The 15,311-nt window shown below is 44.6% G+C and overlaps 1 protein-coding gene across 1 annotated transcript in view; it reads right to left on the bottom strand.

Moving 5' to 3' along the window:
• Positions 1-14,625, bottom strand: part of LOC136872175 (A disintegrin and metalloproteinase with thrombospondin motifs adt-1-like) — a 188,654-nt gene extending 174,029 nt beyond the window's left edge. The window contains exon 1 of the mRNA XM_067146013.2: positions 14,545-14,625. Coding sequence (XP_067002114.1) covers positions 14,545-14,625 — 81 coding nt within the window. The remainder of the gene's footprint in view (positions 1-14,544) is intronic.
• Positions 14,626-15,311: the final 686 nt, after the last annotated feature.

Here is a 15,311-nt window from a genome sequence, read left to right as displayed (position 1 = left end):
AGGCTTGAGGGTAAAAGGTGGGAGCAAGTGCTCCATACAACAAGGGGATTTCTGCCCTTTGGTAATATGTGGTTGTGAGCTGAGAGCTCGGGAATTGTAAAAGGTGGGGCTCGAAGCCCAGATCGTTAAAATATCTCTATATCTTGGATTTCCTGGTCTTGTACCTGATTTGTTAACTTCTTGTTATTTGTTGTATGTTCAAATTCTATATCAAATCTGTTAAGTTTGACTGTTTTGAAAATATAACCTTTAATGAAATTTTAATTCATTTCTCCGTTTTGTAGTTAGACCCATTCCAGCCCGCACCTTCTTTCACCTCTGCTGTTCCATGGATAACCCCGTAACAATAATAATAATAATAATAATAATAATAATAATAATAATTTCAGCACCTCCAAATACCACCGGACTGAGTCAGGATCGAACCTGCCAAGTTCGGGTCAGAAGGCCAGCGCCTCAACCGTCTGAGCCACTCAGCTCGTCATCACCATCATCCCACAAACAGTCGCTCAGGGTGCCCATGGACGTCTAATAGATAGACCTGACGATCCGAACGTGTCCTCGGGCACTCCCGGCACTAAAAGCCATATTATTATTAATAAATAATAATAATAATAATAATAATAATAATAATAATAATAATAATAATAGACGCTTCGCCCTGCCGAGACGAGTGCTGCAGAACCTCAAAGCCTGCAGATACTGGATTGTCACGTGAATAACGCGACAAGTTTCTCTGTTGTATTGTTTGGCTTTCTTGACCAGTTCCGCTGCTTCTTATATCAGATAGTTCATCAGTTGAACGCATGAGGCCGCAAGAGTTCCAGCCCTCAGTCTAGGACTAAAATCATAGGACAAACCGGGAATCAAAACCGAGGCTCTACCCGCTACAGCAGGGCCTCTCAGGGTGCATGCACCAGTGCATTGTGCGGTGCACGGTGCAAAGGACGACCTCGCTTGGTTGACCAAAGTGCAGCGCTCCAAATCCGAGCCGAGTTGAACCGAGCTTAGCCGAGTGGCCCCGAGATGAAGCGCTGGTCCGAGCCGAGCCGAATGGGACCGATACACGGTGCACAGGACCTCTGCGCCTCAGTTTGCACGCGTGAGATTTTGGGCGTTTGAGAGGCCCTGCGGCCTACAGCATGAGACACATCAACAAACGATCCCCCACCCGAAACAAATTTCTAAATTCGTGCTTGTCATTGATCCTACTGGTAACCCTTTTCACAGCATAAATGTACATATACAAACTCAGAATAGACTCACAAATTTCTATACATTCCTGCACTGAGCAAATAGAATAATGGTTAACCACTTTTAAAGCTTATTCCTAAATATACTGAATGCTTGTTCTTTTACTGTAGATCTCATGGCAGGTTTTAAACATTTTAACTGTACAATGAAATGGCTTGAACCTGTCTTTTGTGCCCTATGACGAGGCTGGCCTGCGTCGACTTGGTTAAGGGGAGTGGTTAAACCCTGTTCTACTTCTTCTTCTTCTTCTTCTTAATATGTTTACCCTCCAGGGTTGGGTTTTCCCTCGGACTCAGAGAGGGATCCCACCTCTACCGCTTCAAGGGCAGTGTCCTGGAGTATGAGACATTGGGTCGGGGGATACAACTGGGTAGAATGACCAGTACCTCGCCCAGACGGCTTCAACTGCTATGTTGGACAGGGGCCTCCTGGGGGGATGTGAAGATTGGAAGGGATAGACAAGGAAGAGGGAAGAAAGTGGCCGTGGCTTTAAGTTAGGTACCATACCGACATTTGCCTGGAGGAGAAGTGGGGAACCACGGAAAATCACTTAGAGGATGGCTGAGGTAGGAATCGAACCCACCTCTACTGATCTGACCTTCCGAGGCTGAGTGGACTCCATTCCAACCCTCGTGCCAATTTTCAAATTTTCGTGGCAGAGCCGGGAATCGAACCCGGGTCTCCGGAGGTGGCAACTAATCACACTAACCACTACACACAGAGGCGAACAAGCCCTATATTACCAATGTTAAAATGGGGATATGAATGCCCCATTTTATCAGAATGTGTCGGATATACCAACAAATAGTGTACATTCTTAGGAATTCTCGACCACACACTGTTGTCAAAACGTTCGTTGGAATTTAGCGTTTTTCTTTTCAAACACTTTTTAAACCGTTCTGGATGGGCAAGATACTTCAACACAGGGTTTTTATTTTTTATTTACTTATATATATTTTACGAGTATAACGGCTTTTGATATGTTATTCTTGCACGTGAACGCTTCTAGGATAAGTTCTTCCTCTGCATTCGGATATTTAAACCAAATCTTAGAACAAACATTACCGGGCGAATTGGCCGTGCGGTTAGGGGCGCGCGGCGAATTGGCCGTGCGGTTAGGGGCGCGCAGCTGTGAGCTTGCATCCGGGAGATAGTGGGTTCGAACCCCACTGTCGGCAGCCCTGAAGATGGTTTCCCTGGTTTCCCATTTTCACACCAGGCAAATGCTGTTCCTTAATTTATGCCACAGCCGCTTCCTTCCCACTCCTAGACCTTTTCTATCCCATCGTTGCCATAAGACCTATCTGTGTTGGTGCGACGTAAAGAAAAATTGCAAGGAATAAAAAGAACAAACATTGTGTACAGGTTCAGAATTTTTCGTCACAATAACATCATACTAATAAAAATAAATTTAATTTAGTAAATACGGGACTATTTTAATTAAACAAACAGCAAATTAAGGAGAATGATCCACATATTCATGCATTGTGGAAAAGATGATGATGACGATGCTTGTTGTTTTAAGGGGCCTAACATCGAAGGTCATCGGCCCCTAATGGAACGAAATGAAGGACATGAGACATGAAGTTAAAATTTTAAAAAGTATCCACTGACTAGAGTTAAAAAAGAATGGTAATGAAGAAAAATGAGGGTGAGATTAAAACAGTCAGTGGATCTAATACGCAATGCCTTATGTTCTATTAAAATAAGAGAAAGTACAGGAAATCGAAGGAATAAGGCATCGCCCAGTAAAAAAGGATATTAAGACATAATGTACGTTAGACGTTAAAATAACACATTAAAATGCGCAACACAAACTAAAATGGAGTCAATGAGATAAAAGCGCAACTGACATAAACAACACTAGGACAAAGGACATGATCACACACGATAAAACAGACCGCTATCCCTCATAAAGCGGATGACGAGGTCTGCTGACTGCTCGTCATCGCGCAAGATAAGGGAGATAGTACTCGGAAGGTTAATACTACGGCGCAGATCGACCAGGTCCACGCACTCCGTAAGGATGTGTACCACGGTAAGATGGTCGCCGCAGGTACACACCGGAGGGGGTTCTCCTTTCAGTAGATGGGAGTGCGTCAAGATACCGTGGCCGATCCGAAGGCGACATAATACCACGGCTTCCCTCCGCGAAGCCCGAAGGGAAGTCCTCCATACCTTCGTTGTTCCTTTTATCGCTCGCAGCTTATTGGGAAGTGGGATGGCCTGCCACTCCATCTCCCAATGAGACATAACCAGATGTCTCAGCTGAGAGCGAATATCACTTGCTGGAACCTTGAAAGGCAACGGGGGCAGTGTAACTGCCTCCTTGGCAGCCCGATCTACTAACTCGTTTCCCTCTATGCCCATGTGGCTGGGGAGCCACACGAACGTAATTCTGGTGCCGGCATCCGAACACCCGGCCAGCAGGTCCTGGATCCGCTGCACCAGAGGGTGCCGAGGGAAACAGGTATCAATAGACTGAAGCGAACTCAAGGAGTCAGTACACACGAGAAAGTGTCGGCGTACATTGTCTAGTGCGTACCGCAGAGCCTCACAGATAGCATAGAGCTCTGCCGTGTACACACTACAGGTGTCCGGGAGAGCAAAAAGAAACCGATCATTGTCGACAACGAACGCACAGCCCACCTTCGTATCTGTCCTTGAACCATCCGTGTAAACGACGACCGAACCTGGATAGCGGCCAAGAATGGATAGGTAGATCCTCCGATAAATCGAAGGGTCCGTGTCTCCTTTCGGGCCAGTGTGCAAATCCAGGATGATTTCAGGTCGTCGTACAACCCACGGAGGTACCCCACTTGGTTGTCTGACAAGGCAAGGAATCGAAGGTACGTCAAACAATTCATAACTGCTATCCAAGCGTATCCCAACCGGCCGCGTCGCACGAGGATGAGCAACGTACAACAAACGGTTGCCGTTGTTGAATACGCAGGGATAGCTCGGATGAAGTGGCATCTGTCGCAAATTTGCAGCATACATAAGTAGTAGTTGCTGGCGCCTCAGGTGTAAAGGCGGCACACCAGACTCAGCGAGCAGGCTAGCGATGGGGCTAGTGCGAAAAGCTCCCGTCGCCAACCTAACCCCGCTGTGGTGGATACTGTTCAGCTTCGCAAGAACGCTTGGCCTTGCGGAGCCATATGCTGCACTGCCGTAGTCTAACCGAGATAAAATGTGTGCCCGATAGAATCGCAGGAGCACCACGCGGTCAGCTCCCCAAGAAGTGCTGCTAAGAAACTTCAAGAGGTTAAGCCTCTTGGTGCATTGCACTTTTAGCTCCCGCACGTGTGGCTCCCACGATAATTTACTGTCAAAAAAGAGCCCAAGAAATCGGTAGGTGTCAACAACTGGAAGAACGACATTACCTAGATAAAGCTCAGGATGAGGGTGAAGTGTACGTTGACGACAAAAGTGGACAACGGAGGTCTTTGCGGCAGAAAACCGAAAGCCATGTTCTAAGGTCCACTTCTCCACCCTCCTAATAGCTTGCTGTAACTGTCGCTCTGCGACTGCCATACTGCACGAGCTATAGTGCAGAGCAAAATCATCCACATATAGGGACGGTATTACGGCTGGACCAGCAGCAGCGACAATACCGTTTATGGCAATCGCGAACAGAGTGACACTAAGAACCGATCCCTGTGGGACTCCATTTTCTTGAACGTGGTATTGCGAATATGTCCTACCTACTCGGACACGGAATAGACGGAGGGACAAAAAATTCGCAATAAATACCGGCAAGTTGCCTCGGAATCTCCATTGATGCAGGACTGAAAGGATGCCATATCGCCAGGTGGTGTCGTAGGCCTTCTCCAAGTCAAAGAAGACAGCTACCAAGTGCTGTTTTCGGAGAAACGCATCCTGGATAGAGCTCTCCAGGCGTACCAAGTGGTCTGTGGTGGATCGAGCGGCTCGAAATCCACATTGGTACTCGGACAAGAGTCCTTGTTTCTCCAGACACCACACGAGTCTGCGATTTACCATCCTCTCAAATAGCTTACACAGGCAATTTGTAAGACAAATCGGTCTGTAACTTCCTGCATACTTAGGATCTTTGTCAGGCTTGAGGACAGGGATGACTATGCCCTCTCGCCACTGAGACGGAAAATCACCCTCTGTCCAGATTCGGTTGAACACACGAAGGAGATATAGTAAACTATCATCACTAAGGTGTTTCAACATCTGGTTATGGATGTTGTCCGGTCCAGGAGACGTGTCCTTGCAAAGCGCTAAGGCGCTGCGGAGTTCCCACTCCGTAAAGGGCACGTTGTAGTCCTCTGAAGCTTGGGTGGCAAAACTCAGGTGATGACGTTCTGCCTCCCGCTTCAGAGGGAGGAAATCAGGATTGTAATTCCCGGAGCCAGAGACATCCGCGAAATGACTAGCGAGATGGTTAGCAATCGCGAGGGGATCAGTGGCGACACTGCCTGCAATGGAAATTCCCGGTACAGCAGATGATCCTTGAATACCCGAAATTCGTCGAAGTTTCGTCCACACTTGAGATGATGGAGTATGTGACGTCATGGACGACACATATCTCTCCCATGAAGCCTTCTTACTTTGTCGAATAAGAACTCGCGCCTTAGCGCGGAATTTCTTAAATGTTACCAAGTTGGCCACAGTAGGCTGTCTACGGTAACGCTTATGAGCGCGACGGCGTTCTTTGATGGCTGCTGCTATTTCATCGTTCCACCAAGGAACGAGTTTTCGGCGAGGAGTCCCCGAGAAAAACGGAATGGACTCCTCAGCAGCAGCAAGAATAACTTGGGTGATGTAAGTTATTTCCTCGCCGACGGTCCGCCTGACATCTTCGCTAAAGACAGCTAGTGATGTGTACTTTGGCCAATCAGCATGTTGAAGAATCCATCGAGGGGGAGCCTCGACGGGTTTATGATTCAACAAAGTAAGAACGATGGGAAAATGGTCACTGTCACAGAGATCATCGTGTGCATTCCATCGAAACAGTGGAACCAACGTTCGGCTGCATAGACTAACGTCTATGCGAGAATATGTGCCGTAACGTACACTAAAGTGAGTTGGTTCCCCTGTGTTCAAAATACATAAATCCAGATCTGATAGGAGTGTTTCCAGCTCTCTTCCTCGGGGGCAAGGCGTCTCAGAGCCCCATATGGGGTGATGGGCGTTAAAATCGCCCAATAAGAGGAAGGGTGGTGGAAGCTGATCTATAAGATCAGCGACATCAGTGATGTTCAGATGCTGGCCTGGTGGAAGATAAACATTACACACTGTGGCTATGATAGGCAGCGAGACGCGAACAGCTACAGCCTCAAGAGGGGTTCTTAAAGGAACCTCTTCGCTGTAGCTATCAGAACGTACAAAAATGCCAACGCCTCCGGAAGCCCGGTGCGCATAGTATCGTTCTGTCGAGTATAGTTTGAAATTCCTCAAGACCGTGTGATGACCAGGTCGGAAATTGGTCTCCTGAATACAGACTATACTCGCTGCGTACTCACTAATAAGCTGCCGTAACTCAGCAAGATGCCTGTCATAACCGTTACAATTCCACTGTAACAGTGCCATAGTGTGGACTATAAAAGGAGTGTTAGGTTATGAGCAACAAAATGCTCGTAAGCCTAAACACTATCTAGTTCTACATCCGTAGATGTAGAGGACAGCGCGACATCCATCCCGTCATCAAAAGATGGCAGGGGTGCCGCCCAGAACTTCGACGCTTTTCGGGCGCGAGGGGGTCCCCTACGAGGAGAGCGCGCAGGTTTGGGAGCAGGAGTGCCTCCCGGCGCAGACTCATATCCCCCAGATGGAGGGCATGACTTCTCCTTCGCAGGGGAAGTCCGAGAGCGCTCAGGACGGGCGCTCTTCTTCCCCTTTTTCTTTTCAAGTTTAGACGGGCTGGGAGATGGTTTCCCAGCCCTGGTCAACGAAGCCGCCTCCGCCGGCTGGGGCACGACTTTCGTCGACCTCCTAGGGGGGGGAGACTTAGTCTTCCCCCCTTGCTGTGCCGGCTGGCAGTTCCCAGCCGGCACAGACTTCTGGTTGGTCGAAGGTGGGGTGGTCCCCCCCTTCGAGCTTTGACTATTTGCGACGTTGCTGGGAGCAGCAACAGTCGCCTTGGGCGCAGCGGTCTGGACAGGTGTCTTGGTCGTAAATGACGAACCTGGAAGACTCTGAGCTATCAAGCTATAGTCGAGTGTACGGGCAGGTGTATTCATAGAATGAAACTTACGGCGCCCTTCCTGGTAGGAAAGACCATCCAGGGTCTTGATCTCCTGGATCTTCTTCTCACTCAGGTATGTCGGACAATTCCGATCCCGAGGAGAATGAAAACCGGAGCAGTTAGTGCACTTGTATGGAGTTGTGCACTCCTCCGCGCCGTGAGCCACTCGTCCACATGTACCACATACAGCCTGATTCGAACAGCGAGATACCATATGTCCGAATCGCTGGCATTGATAGCATCGCATAGGAGGCGGGATGTACGGCCTCACATCGCAACGATAAGTTGTTACCTTGACTTTCTCTGGTAACACTGACAACTTGAAAGAGACAATGAAGGCACCAGTGGCAACGTCTTCACCGTTGACCTTGCGCGTAATGCGCCGGACGTGTGTCACGCCACGGTTCTTCATGTCTTCCATCAACTCGTCGTCAGTGTTCAAAATAAGGTCGCGGTGAAAGATGACTCCGCGAACCAGGTTCAAGGACTTATGCTCCTCCACTTTGACGGGGATTTCGCCAAAGTGCTCGCACTTAAGCAACTGATCAGCTTGCAGTGCTGTACGAGTCTTTAGAAGCAAACTACCGTTGCGCATTTTCTTAAGTTCCTCCAGTTCGCCATAGACGCCTTCGATGTGTCTACTAAACAGGATCGACTTCACCAGCTTAAAATCCTGCCCATCGGTTCTGGTAGCGACCAGAAACCTAAGGAAGCTGGATCCCATTCCTTCACGCTGCGCATGTTCCCAGGGAGTTGAACCTCTCAGGGAAGCAAAAGTTAAAGACTTAGGTGGGCGACCACCTTGTGAGAGCCGACTTCGTTTGGAAGCCATGCCCGATAGCATCCTCCCCGAATGCCACCCACTCCGATCAGGGGTCTCTGTAGCCGAACCAAGCAGCCAAGGCAATACCCACCTGGTCGTAGCAGGTATTGCCCGGGGTCCGATGTTGAACGATGCCTAATACGGGATGACTGAGGCAATGAGCACTAGGACTCCCTTCCTCCGGTCACCCGCAATAGCATGTACCCCATAGCGTGTACAGAGCACTAACAATAGAAAAAATAAATAAAAATAATTAATAATAATATGTCCTTCTGGCATTCGGCTGTGCGGGGACCTGCGTTGTCAGGCGGATACCACTGCCCGGGTACATGATACTCCCACCCGCCGCGTCCTGGGTGGTTGCTGGCACGGGCTTTCGAGCGTAGTCGCACACATAGGAGCTCCATCGCCGGGCAGCACGCACATCAAATTTGGAATGGTCTACATCCGACCCTCAGAAAAATAATAAAAAATAAAGAGGGGACCATGGCCACATGACCCTTTAAGTCGCCTTCTACGACAGGCAGGGATTACCTATGGATGTATTCAGCCTCTCCCATCCACAGGAGGTCCATCACATTATACCAACCGCAATCCATGTCCGCGCCAAGGTCGCCCCTTTTTGTCGCCTCTTACGACAGGCAGGGGATACCGCGGGTGTATTCTGCATGTGTGTCCCCCACCCGCAGGGGGTAGTGTGTTTGGTCCGCGAGAGGTATTTTATTTCCCTCAAGTCCGCCGGCAAGCCGGTTAGGACCCCCCTATCCGCCACCTGGGACGCGCCACGTGGGAGTATCACCTCTCCCCCTGCTACGCCTTCGTAGTAGGTTCGTGGCATTGTGGAAAAGTGAAAATGTCCAAATTTGTCAATTTTGATCTTTATGACTCCTCTTACATGACCAGATATCTGTGAACATCACTTCTGAGTTTGATTTTATAGGTTTCTGTGGTATACCTAAAGAAACGCGTTATAAATACATGTGTCCACTATAGTCATGAGTCAGAGAGCTTTAAAAGAAAACATAGGATAATAAAATAAAAATGTATGTATGGTTATAATTCCAGAACCACTGGACATATTTTTATGTGGTTTTCGCAGTTGCCTAGACGATCTCCAGACTACGGTTTCCATGTAATAAATATTGGTGATGAGAGGGACCCTTTGAGCCGAAGGTCGGTAGGCACATCATACAGCCTAGGAGCAGGAAAAAATATCGTGCACAATGACCGTATTTATGTTTATTAACAACATAAATCCTGAGCTAGATACGAGAAGACCGTTTCTGAGGCTCCGCTTAACGCTACCTAAACCGTTGACATTGACAACAGCTAATATTATCAATCAGAAAACAATATTTCAACTTCTCTATATTCGTGAAAAAAAAATCCTCGTCGCGTAACAAATAAATAACCATAAAATAACAGCTGCATATTTTTAACATTAGTCAACATCGGAAATATTACCCCCCCAGAAGTTTACATCTAACCTGTAACAGTCAAGGTTATCCAAGGTGTATTTAAAACCAATCCACTGATGTACGGTTTCTGTGAAACAGCTCGAAGAAAATGACGTAACTTTCTCGGCTTACGCTGCCTAAACCGTTAAAGATATCCACAAATTACGCTACCTAATGCGAAAGAATTGCAGAGCATAAATAGTTCTACAAGAAAGTACACGGGACACCATACCTAGATTCTTATTCTTCATAGCCCTTTTCCCAATTTAATGGGGTCGGCCCTTGCCGTGAAATTGGCTCATTTTTACGGTAGAATGTCCTTCCTGCTTCCAAACCTACGTTGAAGGATACAATCACTATTGCATGTTTCTGTAGTGACTGGCAGTGTGGTGTGTTGTATGTAGGTGAAAAGATACGAATTCGAATACAAATACCTCCTCCCCAAGCTAGGGAAATTAACAAAACGCGGTTAAAATCCTTAGGCCAGTCTGGAATCGACCCCGGTGCCCTCTGAACCGAAGGCCCGTAGGCACATCATTAACAACTGGTCAAGATATCGTCCACAATAACAGTATTTATATTTATTAACAGCAGAAATCTTGAGCTAGATACGGGAAGAGCGTTAACGCTATCTACACAGTTGACATTTACAACAGCTAATATTATCAAGCAGAAAATAATAATATTTCAACTTCTATGTATTCGGGAATAAAATAATTCCTCGTCGAGTTGCAAATAAATAACCAGAAAATAACAGCTGCGTGTTTTTAACATTAGTGATTTGTACAAAACTCAAAGAACATAAGCTGGGCCGAGTGGCTCAGATGGTTGAGACGCTGGCCTTCTGACCCCAACTTGGCAGGTTCGATCCTGGCTCAGTCCGGTGGAATTTGAAGGTGCTCAAATACGTCAGCCTCATGTTGGTAGATTTACAGGTACGTATAAGAACTCCTGCGGGACTAAATTTCTTCACCTCGGCGTCTCCAAAAAAACATAAAAGTAGTTAGTGGGACGTAAAGCAAATACCATTAGAAAAATGATTACCGTATCAAAGGACATAATCGTTTGGATTCGCAAAACCTGATAGAAAAAGGAGATGCGGGTAAAAGCTAGTCAATCATAAACGCCAACTCGACGAGGAATGATAATTATTCAAATATTCAGTCACAAAATTAGTTAGATAGATAGATAGATAGATAGATAGATAGATAGATAGATAGATGTAAGCGCAGTTAAACAATATATTTTATAACAGAAATAAAACTCCACCCCAGTGAGATATACACTACTACTACTACTACTACTACTAATAATAATAATAATAGTAATAATAATAGTGGGCGAGTTGGACGTGCGGTTAAGGGTGTGCGGCTGTGAGCTTGCATCCGGGAGATAATGGATTCGAATCCCACTGTCGGCAGCCCTGAAAATGGTTTTCCGTGGTTTCTCATTTTCACACCAGGCAAATGCTGGGGCTGTACCTTAATTAAGGCCACGGCCGCTTCTTTCCAACTCCTAGGCCTTTCCTATCCCATCGTCGCCGTAAGACCTATCTGTGTCGGTGCGACGTAAAGCCACTAGCAAATAATAATAATAATAATAATAATAATAATAATAATAATAATAATAATAATAATAATAATAATAATAATAATAAGAACAGTTAAACAATATATTTTATAACAGAAATAAAACTCCTATGAGAATTCCAAATTACAGAAGAGATGCTTGTAGATGGATCTGCAAAGAAAATAACCAAAGATAAAGTAAAGAGGTTTCAGGACAGGGTGAAGCCCAAACGACTAAACAGAATTTCTGAAGAAGAGAGGAAGACAAGATCTGAAAGGATGAAAATGTACTGAGAGGACAGGAAAACACGACTCACTAACCATTGATAGATCTATCGTACCCCAAAGAGAGTGAAACGGACAATAATAATAATAATAATAGTAGCTATTGATAATAATGCAATGACGAGCAGGTTTGATGTTTTAGCCCTTGTATCTCTGTTATGAACATTTCAGTAGTGATGGAAACTTTTTTTTTTTTGCTATTTGTTTTACGTCGCACCGACACGGATAGGTCTTATGGCGACGATAGGATAGGAAAGGCCTAGGAATGGGAAATAAGGGGCCGTGGCCTTAATTAAGGTACAGCCCCAGCATTTGCCTGGTGTGAAAATGGGAAACCACGGAAAACCATTTTCAGGGCTGCCGACAGTGGGGTTCGAACCCACTATCTCCCGATTACTGGATACTGGCCGCACTTAAGCGACTGCAGCTATCGAGCTCGGTAGTGATGGAAACGCGAAGAAATGTAAGATGGGGAAGATGTAGTAAGAACTCGGTGGAGAAGAGACAAATTATGATGGTTACGATGAACATAGAGTCACGACCACTCTTGTTCTAGGAAAGATGGTCATATTTTTTTAAATTGCATATACTCGTATGAATCACTTATTTATGAAAGGCCTCTTGTCACATTTTTTAATCAATCCACTTTTGTGTGAAAACTGAATCTTAATGCTTCCATACATTGTTTGTTTATGAAAGGTCTCTTTTTTCCATTGCACCAATACTGTCATTAGACCATATGAAATATTCCTTTATCTAAGAAAGGCCTTTTGCCTCATACAAGAAGCTTTTCGTAACTAAACGTGTTGTGGTTGCACTGGGAACCAGATGGCTTTTGTTAGTTTAGTTCTGTTGTGTTGGTCACATTTGTTATCTAGCACAATTTTCTGAGCATTTCTCAGCACTGAGGTTATGTTTACATTTACACTGTGATTGCGCAAAACAAATTTCATTTTAATTGTATGTGATTTTTGTAAGTGTTCTGTTGTCTTAGTGAAGTGAACAATGTCAGAACAAAACAAGGTAAATGTATGGTTCCTCTTGTTCAAACAGAAGATATTTTGGATTTCCAAAAGTGGTGGCTCCAATTTTACAAAACAAACGCCAGCTTCTGAAGAAAGAAAGAAAGAAAGAAAGAAAGAAAGAAAGAAAGAAAAGGGAAAAGGGAGTTTCTTACTGTATCATTATACCATGAATTTATCTTTGAAAAGTCAAGAAAAAGAGAAGTCCCAGCATCTGACTACATTGATGGAATCCAGAGGAAAACGTTCCAGCTTATTTCCTGCAAAGCAGATTTGGTCAGTTTACCAACGCAAAGAGCATACGAAGAAAACAGGTCAATCCACGAGGAAAATATTAATGATCTTAATACGTAGACTTTCACGACCTCTAAATGACATAATGATAATTATTTTGGGATATTAGGTCGTGTAATATTAAATACCAGCTGACGCGTTTCGATCCTGCGACCAGGATCGTCTTCAGAGCAATAATAATGCAAAATGGCGACTGTCACTCCATAGTAACCAGACTCAGAGAGACCCGGTTAGAAATATAGTTCATTCCAGGGCCTCCAGAGTCACGGAGAAAGATGTTGAAGAGTTAACTATGGAGGGTAGCCATGATCTACTCTGTATAAAGCCGTCACCTTTGTTGAAATTATTCGGGCGTTTAGCAATTTCAATCGCCTCACGAATGATTCTAGGAATAAAATGTTTCTCTTTACAAATGACAGAAGCTTGCATCAAAGATTATTTGATGGTCATTATGTATGGCATGTTCTGCCATAGCAGACTTCTCTGGCTGGCAAAAACGTAAGTTACTACGTTGTTCTTTAACCCTTCATACATAACAAGTGAACATAGCTGGTTTTACAATGAGTTATTACAGTGGCCGACTAAAAACAAGGAATGAATGAATATGTAAGAACCACAAGAAGTTTACTTTTATCTTTGTAGTTACATTAATACACATTTTTATTTTTCAAATAATAAACCTAGGCATATTAATATAAAATATTTACTTCTGTTACAGTATCAGTCTGATTTATTTTACTTCCAATACGGAAAACTAAAGAATTGAGATTAAAATGTATTACTATTTTGACTGATAAAAATGTATATATATTAAATTGTTTCAATAAAAGTAGTGTAAATAAAACATGTTCTTTTTAACTTAAACTAACAATTTACTTTGAGAAAATCAACTCTATTATTTTTTTCACTTTTGTTTATGAAATTCCTCGTGTCAGCGACTTTCAAAAATTGTTCAAATGTTAAGACAATTTTTTAAAAAAATGAGAGTTCTGAGGATATCTAAAATCGTAGTAAAATTTAAACTTCATTTTTTAATAGAAGTTTAAGAAATAAACAGTTTTTATTTGCTTATTGATATTTTGGATGCTGTGACAAGAGGCCTTTCAAGCGCGTCATATATGTCGCACATGAATTTTGAGCGCGTTGTAGCCTTAGGGACAGTTGCGGCCTCACATCACTGAAAACAACATCACAATACGGTAGTCAAAATTTTGCCTTACAAGAGCTTCGATTTATCTTACGATGAATACAGAAGTTTGTTTTCTTCGGAAAAAGCGAATAATAATGTTAGGTGCGGATGGAAGGGCGCAATTGTGAGCTTGGATCCGGAAGATAGTGGGTTCGAACCCTACTATCGGCAGCCTTGAAGATGGTTTTCCGTGGTTTCCCATTTTAACACCAGGCAAATGCTGGGGCTGTACCTTAATTAAGACCTCGTCCGCTTCCTTCCCATTCCTAGGCCTTTCCTATCCCATCGTCTCCATAAGACCTATCTGTGTCGTAAAGCAAATAGCAAGAAAGAAAATGTTAAGCGCAGTTTCCAATGAAACGGTAGAAGTTAGCAAACCGACTGTAGCATGGCCAATGATGCGAGCCGTGAAAGGCTAAGTTCTATCGAGAAACTCACCTCCCTGACTGGAACATAGGTGTGAGTCTCCTGAAGCGCGACGGTGACGATCACCAAGATCACAACTCTGACACCACTCATGTTGACACAACCACTATGGCTGGTAGCGTGCCGTTCTTCCCCTATTTATGGCTGATCCTGTCACACCTGTCCATATCGGGAGCATTGACTCGTGGCTCCACACCCACAACGACCATCATGCTGGCTCCGATGGCCAGGTTTAAGGTTACAAATGATCACTTAATGAAGGCTCTCAGTTTCATTCTCAGTAGCGAGATACCAACTCTACCTTCAGATGGATTTCCATAGTTTCTCTTTTTCAATTTCTGGCGAACGCTAGGACTGTGCTTTCCGAAAGGCTATTTTCACCTATTCCCATTCCACACTTTAGCAGCTGCAGTTTAAGACAAGGACGTGTCTTCTCAACAGTACTATTCAACACGCCCTTCGTGGCCGATATCTTCATTTTTCAAAGTGTCGGATACCGTTCATTTTTTTTCTCTCTGATTAGTGTTAGTAGAGGATGATTGCCTTGTACTTCCTCTTGAAACACTGGTCACCATCACCGCCACCAATCTCAAGAAATATGTTCTATCTCAAAATTGTAAATATCAAACATTATAGGTAATCTAATTTACAATCATTTATCAAGTATACATTTTTACCGTACGAGCTATGATATTGGAAATAATCACGAAATTAGAAATTTATTACTAGGCCCATCAACAATGAGCATCGCTGAGGTGGAATTATGGTTGAGTCATCAT

Source organism: Anabrus simplex, chromosome 4 (genome assembly GCF_040414725.1).
Source record: "Anabrus simplex isolate iqAnaSimp1 chromosome 4, ASM4041472v1, whole genome shotgun sequence".
Classification (NCBI taxonomy): domain Eukaryota; kingdom Metazoa; phylum Arthropoda; class Insecta; order Orthoptera; family Tettigoniidae; genus Anabrus; species Anabrus simplex.
This window is presented reverse-complemented; position numbering and strand designations above follow the sequence as displayed.